Raw genomic sequence first — 11,486 nt, 5'->3', positions numbered from 1 at the left:
ACGCAGCGTCTCGTTCCTTCGAGGAACCAGGGTTACATACGTAACCTTAGACGTTTTGTTTTCCTCCAGCTGCGCTCCATTTTCTGTGCTGCTCTCTTTAGGGTGCGAGTGTGCTCTTTATACCATGGCGTCAGATTATTTCCCTTAATCTTCCTTAAGTATACAGGAGCAACCATATTTAAATGCTAGAAATAGACTTTTTGACTCAGACTTTTTGGTTACCGTTAATAAAGTGCTAATTGTCTGAGATTTTAACATTCACATTGATAATACAAACGATCCATTAGGACTTGTATTTACTGACCTTAATAAACTCTTTTGGAGTCAAGCAAAATGTCACCAGGCCCACTCATTGTTATATAATTATATGCTAGATTTAATTACATTGCATGGAATCAATCTTACTGATATAGATATCGTTCTTCAAAGTGATGTTACTGACCATTTCCTTGTATTGTGCAAGCTACGTATCACTGATATTAACTATATGGCTCCACATTATTGTCTGGGCAGAACTATTGTTCCAATCACTAAAGATATATTCATGAATAAACTGCCTGATTTAACTCAACTGCTCTGTGTAAGCATAAATACATGAACTAAACAAAATGACCGGCTACATGAGCACTATTTCTTCTTTATTTCATTAGAAGCTGTTGTCCCCATCAAATTGAAAAAGGTTAGAGAAAAACATACTGTGCCATGATATAACAGTGATACCCATTCTCTCAAGAGTCTTGAGCGCAAATGGAGAAAAATGAACTAGGAAGTTTATAGAATTGCATGAAAAAAACAGTATGTCCAGCTATAGGCAGGCTCTAAAAACTGCCAGGGCTGAGCATATCCACAAACTCATAGGAAATGACCATAACAATCAAAGGTTTATATTTAGCCCAGTGGCTAGATTAACAAATAACCAGACACCACCCAATCGAAATATTTCCTCATAGTTTAATAGTAATGACTTTAGGATTTTATTCACTGATAAAATAGATAACATCAGAAATACAATAACAAATGTAAATTCTACAGCGTCTAATACTTCAGTTTCATTCATCTCACCCAAAGATAAACTGCAGTGCTTTACAACTATAGGACAGGAAGAGCTAATAAATGTATCACTGCATCTAAACCAACAACATGTTTATTAGATCCTGTACCCCCTAAATTACTAAAAAAAGTTGTTACCTGCAGCAGAAGAACCGCTTCTCAATATTATCAACTCGGTTTTCCTGTTTTGCTGGGCGGTGCCAGCCCGAGTTATTTTCTGTTTATTGCCAGTTCATTCAATGAAGACAGTTAACAATCTAGCTTCTGAGTACTAAGTTATTAACCCAACAATAGCAGGGTCAGTTAATTTTTTTGCAGTTGGCTGTGCAAACATATGTGTTTGGTTCTGTGGGCCACGAGTTTAGATCCTACCGGTCCGTTTGCTACCACTTTGTTTATTTTAACAGGGAGTCATCTCAATAATCACCAGTAAAGTATGGAGTGCCACAAGGATCTGTCCTAGGTCATCTGCTATTTTCAACATACATGTTTCCCCTTGGTAATATTATTAGAAAATACAGGATTAGTTTCCACTGTTATGCTGATGATACTCAACTATATATCTCAACAAGACCAGATTAAACAGATTATGTTAATAATGCAAAAGATTGGATAACCAATAATTTTATCCTATTAAATATTACTTATTGGACCAAAACCAGAATCACCTTGGATTACAATTTGCAACTAGACAGATGGACTGTGACTTCCTCTACACTGAAAAATCTGTCTGTTATATCAGACAGCAACTTGTCTTATGAAAACCATATTTCCCCTGTTACAAAAAAAGCATTATTCCATCTCAGAAACATTGCCAAGATATGAATCATGTTACCTGTTATTGTCCTGCGTCTTTAATAAACAAGCTACAGATAGTCCAAAACACAGCGGCTACCTATTAAGTTCTTTATCAGTTACAAAATACCATTACTTACCTGTAAGGCACTTAAAGGTTTAGCTCCTGTGTATCAAACTAGTCTTCTAACAGTCTTCTACGCTACAATCCACCATGATCCCTAAGGTCACAACACGCTGGACTTTTGGTAGTTCCTAGGATAGCAAAGTCCACTAAAGGAGGTAGAGCTTTTTCACATTTGGCTCCCAAACTCTGGAATAGCCTTCCTGATAATGTTCGGAGTTCAGACACACTTTCTGTTTAAATCTAGATTAAAAAAACATCTTTCACCAAGCATTCGAATAATGCATCTCATAATTTTGGACTGCAGTTATATCTCATCAAATACACATTATTATTCTTTAGCTTGGGTTAAACAAATCGATTTTGCTTGGTTGGAACAGCAGCTATGCTAATTATGTCTCCCTTTGTTTATCTGTTTCTGCTATGGGATGTAATAGGATGTGCAAAAGCTACACCCTGGATCCAGAACACCTGAGAAGAGATGATGTCACCCCCTTAGAGGACCTCAGATGATGTCAACCCTGAAACAACATACAGAACTACCAAATTTTGCTATAAGTTTGAATGCATCACATAATAATTGCTGTTAAAACTGTTCATCGTCTGTTTAATTATGTCTTTAATAGATTTTTCCGTACATTTCTGCCATATGTACATTAACTGACAGTCAGCACTGATAAGCTACTACAAAATACATTATAGAAACTTAATTTTTTTTTGTAAAACAATTTGTATCATGAAAACCGCTACACAAGAAAATAACTTGAAGGTGAAGTTGAACAAACAATATTGTCCTAATTTTTTTTTTGCTATCCAAGTAAGGGTGCATTTTGAACAAACAAGTAGAACCACCCTACAACTCAGACCATATTGGCAGTCCAATGTTTTGAATTCTACACTATTTACAAAGTCAACCTTAATGTGACTCTGCATGTAAAACCGAGGTAGGAGTATTTTAATGTCACAAAAATTACACCCTTCACCTCCTACGTGAATATATCAGTGTGATGACCATTTATCCCCGAGCACATGCTTTACATGCACACACACACACACACACACACACACATACACACACACACATACATACATAAAATATAGCAGGGACTGTAATGCAATGCAAAACATCTTTCAGCAAGCAAAACATGTTTTTTGTTGAATTTTATTGATTCTTTTCTACTGTTTTTTTTTTTTCAATGCACATTTTCATATTAGTCACTACTATGTTAGATCACCTTCCTCTGCCACCAACAGCAGTCAGCTACTGAAAAGACCAAACCAGACCATCTCTCCACCTCCCCCCTCTCACTGGTTAATATTTATCAATTCACACACTTCTGGTGGAATAAAAAGAAAAAAAGTGCATGTTAAAAGTAGTGAATTTTTGAGCAGCGCATCACTGTTTGGGAATACTTTATGCTTATTTCACAGTGTCTGTAAATCATCACAAAATATACATTTTTAAGACATCAATGCACACACACACAAACACACAAAACAATACTATTGCCCTGATCCCAGTACACAGTTAGGCCGTCCTAAAAGAGCCACATCATTGCTGATGCAGATGTTTGGCTGCACAGGGAGCGATGGAGAGCAGGTATCACGGTTTGATCTCTCCTTAGAAACACAACATCTCTATTTCTATCTGTACAACATTCAAAACACACATTTTGTTCATGTTTTTTTTTTTTTTTTGCTTTTTTTTTTCTTCCATGAGACAAAAAAGAACAATGATAATAATTATAAGCAGAAGAGCTGGAATTCATCTCATCGGCATCAAATTGTAGAAATTAAAGTAACTTCTGAAAAGGCCTCGGAGCTAGATAGTACGTAACTTTCAGTGGTGCATTCGCTAAAGGGAAGGGGAAACAGGAGATGCAACAGCACACAAGAATGATGAAATGACACATTATATGGAATGGAAATGTCCCCTACAAAACAGAGGATCAGATAGAGATGTACAGAGCAGTTTACCAAAGAATACAAAGTGAAACAGTAGGGGCTAAGTGCTTTTGGTGAGCTTACAAAATACTTGAGGAAGTGCTCAGGACAGAAGGCACAGTGGCTTGACTGTTATCTCAAAGGAACACCACATCAGGGGTTAACCGAACGCGTAAAATAATCTACACACGAAACAAGGACACGATAACGCACGTATTAAGGCCAGCCTCTGTCAATCACCAGACAAAGGTACCGCCTACTCAGTGTCTAACGATAAAAATGAGATGACCCGATGAAAATGATTTCACAGAGTTGGACGAGGAAACTAGATCATTATTTGTAAGATGTGCTAATTTCACATCAAAAATGCGACACGATTACATCAAATCAAATTTGGCAAGCAGATCAGTCAGACTGACAATGCTGATACAGGGACATGTCTTGGACACGATTTCTGCATCAGCTTATACATATATTAGCAATCACTGAAGTTTCAAGATCATCAGGCAAGCTTTAACATTGATTGTGTGTCTAAATGATTGATTTGTTGATTTATAGATATGTAAAAACACAGTTTAAGGGAACGTGAATTGAATCTGGAGCATTATGAAAAATAAATGGTTTGTGGAAAAAAAAATATTAAAGTTTGGTCTGCATTTAAAGACAAAACAAAAGTGAGTTTGGGGGAAAATAAACTTTGCACAGTGCTCTAAAAACATTCTGAAGGAGTCTTATTTTATAATTATTATAAAACTTATACCCATATCTGTTTCCATTAACACTTCTTAAAAGGAAAACAACATATTTTTTGTCCTCTTTTGTGATCTCTTATCTTTACAAAAGCTACATGTTCTACTGGGATGTCTGAATTTGTTAGTGTGTGTTATTTATTTATTTACTTATTTTTCCAGTTTTTGATGTTTAAAAAAAAAAAAAAAACGTTTTTTGAATGTTTAGAGACCCGCTTTCCTCCCTCTCTCGGGTGGTTTGAGAATCTGAGATATCACAGGAATATTTAGGATATATTGCAGAGCCTCCATTTTCTAGATTGTGATAAATTTTGAACCCTGAAATTTGAAATATTTCCAAAGTAACAGTGGTCTGGATTCCACACGGAAATCCTGTTGGTGTCTGTAATGTAAACACTTCCTTGGGGCCCTTGTCAAATGGCCAGCTGTTCCCACATGTGGTGCTCTGGGCTCATTCATTGTTTCATTCACAGCTGACATAGTCACACAAACTGCCACCATATTGTCACAGAACGCTCTAGCACAACTACACATATATACTGTATATATTCACTGTAACTATATTCCTGTGTTACTGAATCAGCTAAAAAACCTTTTACATCAACAGGCACTGAAAGAAATAGCATATAGAAGAGGCAGAATCTCTGTTTGATATAATATCTGAAGAAGACCCGTCTGAGCAGACTGGCAGTGTGTGGATATCTGGTAATATACTCTTTACTCTGTCCTGTTCTGTTAGAGGTGATTCACAAGTACCGTTCAGTTATCACAGCATTCTGTTCAGAGTCTGGCAGGTGCATGGTAAGAAGTGTGCCCACTCCTTATGTTGCTGAAGACGTGCAGTCAGATCAAGTTCACGTGGAAGTAGGATGTCCGTCTCTCGCAGCATTAATACTGTATATCGTAGCGATTAAGAGCAGTGTCTCTTTTTTGCTTTTCCGGCTTCCCAGATTGACATTCCAGGTCCTCGATGAGATGAAAGCAAGATTCACAGGAGCAAGGAAATTGTTAATAATATACAACTTGGCATGAATTGCGTTCACTGACAAGAAGACAGGAACAGGAGAACAGTGTTCAAGAAGGCCCCGAGACAGGCTTGGACTAGCATACAATACTGGATATCTCTGTGTCTGTGTAGAGGTAATCGATCACTAACCAAGGAGGGCTCGGGGAATATATTAAGGGGAATGTCTGATTTAAATAATTTTGCAGGTTATTTGACACTGTACAGTATGTTAGCATAGCGACTGGTCTGCCCTTGGTTTGAATAATATGAGGGACCCTGGACAACTGTATTTCCCAAATGTTTGTCTCCTGCTGCTATGTCCAAACTCATCCAGGGTTCTTGTCTGATGTTATTTCCCCAAGACGCCTTCCTCCTCCTTGGGCAGATCCTCAGCAGCGAGGTCTGATGAAACAGACCTAGCCCTTCTGCTCTGACTCTGGGGTACACTTCCAAAATAGCCATTTCCTTCCAGGTCATCCTCCTCCTCATCGACTTCCTCATCTTCCTCATCCAGCTCCTCTCTCATTTTAAGTCCCTTCTCACCGACGCTTCCCACAGTTCCAGAGTTCAGTTCAAAACTGTCCTCTGTGTCCCGGTTCTCTGGGCTAACTCCATTCTCAGCTCTTGCCTTTGACAAAACCCAATTCTCAGGGGATGCTACTCCATCCTCTGCACCGAGGAACTTCCACAGAGCCAGGGAATCGCGGTCTGAACCGGCCAAAGTTAGCCTTGTAGAATGATTGGTGGATGAGAGAGAGGCTCCTCTCTTGCGACGAGACTTGCTGGTGTGATTAACCTGAAGGTGCATGGCCATAAGCTCAACAGAAGAGGTCCGGAAGGGACAGAAGACACATTGACTGAGGATGTCATTCCCTCCTTTAAAGACACCTGATGGTCCACCGACAGAGCTACTCACTCCCCCTTCATCTTGTAAAGGGCGGCGGGAAAGGTCCAGAGGTTCAAAGCTTCCTTCCTGGGACCCACTGGACTGCATCCCGCCCTGGTAACCATTTGCTGACATCATGCGGCTTGTAGTAAGGGGTTTCCGTCGAGACACTTTGGGCATTTTTGGAGGTGGCACTTCTCCAATCCAACTTGGTTCTAGACCGCCGGCAAATAGTGTACCCATCATCCCCGAAAGACTGAGATACTGACTCTCCACATCTCCCTCTCTGTGATGTCCAGATGCAGCAGTGCCCTCCTTCTTCTCTGGCAGGCTTGCAGCCCATGACTGACTGTGCCTTGAAGAAGGAGCCTCTCCAGGAACCCTCCCAAAAGAAGACTGAGACATGGAGGGATGACGGCGCTTTTTCACCCCTTCATGAGGACAGCCAGTCAGAGAGGGGAGGCTCGGTGATGGGGAATTTGTGGTGGTTGCCATAGCATTCCTTTGCTCACGATGATGACGCTGAAGGTGGTACTTGAGAGAGCCAGACTGGGTGCCAGCATAATCACAGTGTGGGCATTTGTATGGTCTCTCACCTAAAACCAGGAATAAAGCACTCTTGTTAAGTCGATTGTAAACTAAAATGTGATTTTAATAACAGAAATTTGGTTAATAATAGCAATGCTTCATAATGGAGCCTGTTGTGGTAAACAAGTAAGTAATTGTTTGTGTGGAATGACTATATGCAATTACACACAGTACTAGATAGATGGCAGTGCCTGTCATCATATGCAACATCAGGTGTAGTCCCCAGTGCATTACTGTTAAATTAGGACATTCCATCTCTCATCAAGCGTGAAAGCACTGCCTTTTTTTTTTTGGTAGAAGACATTTTGTGGGTGAACCTGATAGCAAATGGTTTCAATCGAGCTAAATCGGGGAAATGATCGTGCAGAGGTATAGAATTCTGTGAGATTTCTGTAGAAAAAAATGCTTAATCTAAATGGAGACATAATATAAGACATCCAATTAGAATAAAATAACTAAGTGCTAAAGATTTGAACATTAAATAAAAAAGGTATTTTCGGATCTGAGCTTGTTGTCTATACAGTATATACTACAAGTGTAATGCACAAAACATATCAAACTAAAATTAGGAATATGTAGGATTATGCACCTTTTTACTACCATTGTTATACAGTAGGATCAATTTAAAATAATGTTACTGTAGATTATGTAATCTAATATTATAAATCTTATAGGTTTACTGAAATATAATTTTTCCAAATGGCTCGTGGGACCCGGCTGTGTACACTCTGGTGAGCACATGGCATTAGGTTGAGAATCACATTTCCACTATTCATGTTGGTCTTACCTGTGTGTACACGGAGGTGCACTTTAAGGTGATGGGAAGACCGGAAGGCTTTACCACAGTAGGGGCAATCCTTTATCCCTGTTCCTCGAACACGCTCTCTTGAAGATGAAGTGGAAGAGGATGACCCCCTTAGACCATTCTGACCTTGAGATGAGATAGCATATAATGAATAAAAGCAATTGCTTTGAAATATAATCTGAGCCTACACTGTTTCTAAGAACAATCGTGCCTTCCTGAAAAACAGGGAGGAAATGTTCCAAAACTAATATCAGTGAATATATATATATATATATATATATATATATATATATATATATATATATATATATATATATATATATATATATATATATAAACAATCTGTGTCCTGCATTGTAATAGCATAGAGTATGAAAGGATTGTAACAGATAAGATATATAGTACTGATAAAGTCAGCTGTTTTCGATTATGCTGGTTGATCCTTACCAGAAAGATGTGATATGACAGAATGGAAGCTCCCAGCTGTCCCAACACCTGATGGTAATTGCTTTTCCTCCTGCCTTCCTTCATTTTCACTAGTTCTTTGTCCTCCTCCTACTCCGCCTGTTGCCTGAGCTCCACTCACACTGTTTATAATGTCCTCATCTCTGGACATGCCCGCTCTGGCACTTTGACCTTTCTGTGGTTTCTGGACATGAACACGGGAATGAGCAACCACCTGCTGAAGGCTTCTGAACAGCTTGCCGCAATCTGGACACTCCCAAGGTTGACTAGATCCCTCTAGCTCCTCTCTAGAACCCATTCCACCTAGGTAGGCCCTCAACTGTTTGGCTTCCCCAGCAACTGTGCCTCGTGAGGAAGGAAGCTGATGGTGCGAAGGAGATCGCTGCTGCTGTTGGTTGTGCTGTGCTGCTACCAGACTGCGAGCAACCAGCTGCCACATGGCTGCCTTGTCCTCTCCGTCTGCTGTGTTACCTCCCCGTCCTCCACCATTACCCATTTCTGCAACCTGTGCCACTGCCTGCAGGCGCTCCATGCAACTTCCATTGCTGTTGTCTTTGGGTAAGCCCAAATAACCCAATATAGAGGATTTGCTTGAGCCTGCACTGGCATCTGACCTCTCGGTGCGACTTCCTGAACCACCACCACTGGTCATACTGCGAGCCAAGAGCAAATTAGTATACAGGGCCCCCAACACTTGTGTGCTTGCAGGACCTTTCGATTGCTCATTTCCAGCTGGCCCCAGATTTCCCAATCCAGCTTTGAGGCCCAGCTTGTTGAGATGCACCTTCATATGGTTCTTTAGAAACCAAGGTTCCTTGAAGCCACGACCACACACCTGGCACTTGTGATCCAATGAGTCCTTGTGCTTCCGCATGTGCCCCTTCAAAAACCAGGACTGAGTAAAACGCTGCCCGCACGTCTCGCATCGGAAAGCTGGAACAACTGGAATTTGTGAGGGAGGAGTCTCTGTTGGTGTTGTTATAGGGGGAGAAGGGAAAACCGTTTCAGTGGCAGGATCCTCAGGTGGGTGGCTCTCCTGCAGATGGGCAGCCAGTCTTTCCTCCTGACTGGCTGAGAAGGGACACATTGTACATTTGTAGGGGTTGTGGAGGATCCGCACATGACGAGCCAACTCTGAAGCTGTACGGAACTTACCCTTACAGGCATGACACCGGAAGGCAGAAGCAGCTGTGGAGAGGGTGTTGTCTTCCAAGTGGGCTTGGCTGAGTGGAGAGAAGGAGGTTGAGATTGGTGCTTCCTCTGTTAGAGGTGGAGTCAGGGCAGTGTTTTCTTCAAAAAGGAACTGAGGGCTGCTTGCAGTTTGAAGAGGTTCCTCTGGAACCATGTCTTCATCTATACTCTTTTGTAATGACCCAGATAATGGACTCTGTTTCAGCCCAAGCTCTCTGTTGTTGAGAGTCTGGATTACACTGTCGCCCACATGGTTCTGCTGCAGTTTGGCATGTGTGGTCAGGTAGGGAGCTGAAGCTCGACGCTCCCTGTCTAAACTGTGTGCCCGAGCATGCAGAGACAAAATACTCTGGAAGCGGAACCTCTTTCCACACACATGGCATGGGAACCTTAGGCCAGGCCCAGAGCTTGTCCCTCCAGGGAAAGCCATGCCATCATTGTTAAAAAGCTGAAGATCCAACTCATCATCACAGGTGGTACTTTGACCAGAGGAGATTGCCTGTTCCAGAACTCCAAAACCCGGAAAAGGTGCTAATGGTGTTGCTGAAGGACTGGTGTCTGATGAAGGACTGCCAAGCTCCAATTCACTAGGAAACAGCGCCACCGCTGGGGTGGGTGATGGGGGCGTTGACAGCTCCTCATCCTCCTCCTCATCTTGGAGGCTGGCCTCTGGAAGGGGGCATGGTGATACTGGAGCATAGAGTTCAGTTTGAGGGCTAAAAGGAGTAGATTGAGGACTTTGGGGTAGGAATTGGGGACTGTGGTCCAGAGACGGCATAGAGGAAGGAGACAATGGAGGCTCACATGAAAGAGCCAGCATAATCTCTGGTGGGGATTCCATACTCTGAGCGAGAAAAGATAGACAATTGGGATTAGATCTAGATAGATAGATAGATAGATAGATAGATAGATAGATCACTCACTGTTGATGTGTCTATGCCATGCTTCACTTCCTTGAATTAAAGAGGGTGCATTCTGATTGTGGCAATCTGCCTGACCTCCTCCAACAGTCTCCTGTCAAGTACAACACAGAATAAAAAAATTAGTGTACACACATTTGTTCCTGTGTACGGGTCTAAGGGCAGAGCAGGACATGGACTGTCCCAAACAGGATGGGCGTGAGATGTTTGGACTTCCCCACACACCCTTCCTGCAGATACACTTACAGTAGCTGCTTAAATCAGAACAAAAATACATACATACACCTTAAAATCCATACACACAGATACAACTTCTCTCACCCCATCAATCCCTCATTACCTAAGCAACTCGCTCACACTAACACACAATGCACTGACAGAAGTGAATAATTACATAAAGTCACACATGCATACATTGCATAAGTCTGCAGGAGACAGTCCCAGACACAATTTAAAAAGAAAGAAAGATATATATATATATATATATATATATATATATATATATATATAGAGAGAGAGAGAGAGAGAGAGAAACACCTGCTTATTTCATAAATAAGAGAAAATGAATTTCATTGATGATTACAGAAAGACAATCTGCTAAACATCTGTGAGGGCGTCTGTATGCCTGGATATGTGTCACTATGCTTATGTTTGTGTGGGTGTTTTTTCTCTTTCTTTTCAGTATTTACCTCTGTGAACAGACTGAACTGTATGTCTGTTTCTGAGTATGGGTTCATGTAAACAATCAAGTGTTTATTTGTGCATTAATGTGTGTGCGTGTGTGTGTGTGTGTGTGTGTGAAAGTATGTTTATCTGTGACATAAGACTTGGATGAAATGGTGGCTAACTGAGCCAGTTGTCATTTTAGCTCAGCTGTGACTCACAACGGTATCACACTATATCAATCATACTGCCCCCCCCCCCCTTGTCTTTCTTTCTTGCTTTCTTTCTCTTAATCCCCCC

General features: G+C 41.1%; 1 protein-coding gene across 1 annotated transcript; it reads right to left on the bottom strand.

Moving 5' to 3' along the window:
* Positions 1–4,812: 4,812 nt before the first annotated feature.
* On the bottom strand, positions 4,813–10,960 carry LOC132111402 (zinc finger protein 219-like). The gene is made up of 4 exons (XM_059518673.1): positions 10,527–10,960; positions 8,395–10,447; positions 7,930–8,073; positions 4,813–7,150 (listed from the first exon to the last, which is right to left on the bottom strand). Exons 2-4 carry the CDS (start codon positions 10,442–10,444, stop codon positions 6,018–6,020), a joined length of 3,327 nt encoding a protein of 1,108 aa, XP_059374656.1. The 5' UTR covers positions 10,445–10,447; positions 10,527–10,960; the 3' UTR covers positions 4,813–6,017.
* Between the last annotated feature and the right edge of the window lie 526 nt (positions 10,961–11,486).

Source organism: Carassius carassius, chromosome 2 (genome assembly GCF_963082965.1).
Source record: "Carassius carassius chromosome 2, fCarCar2.1, whole genome shotgun sequence".
Lineage (NCBI taxonomy): Eukaryota > Metazoa > Chordata > Actinopteri > Cypriniformes > Cyprinidae > Carassius > Carassius carassius.
This window is presented reverse-complemented; position numbering and strand designations above follow the sequence as displayed.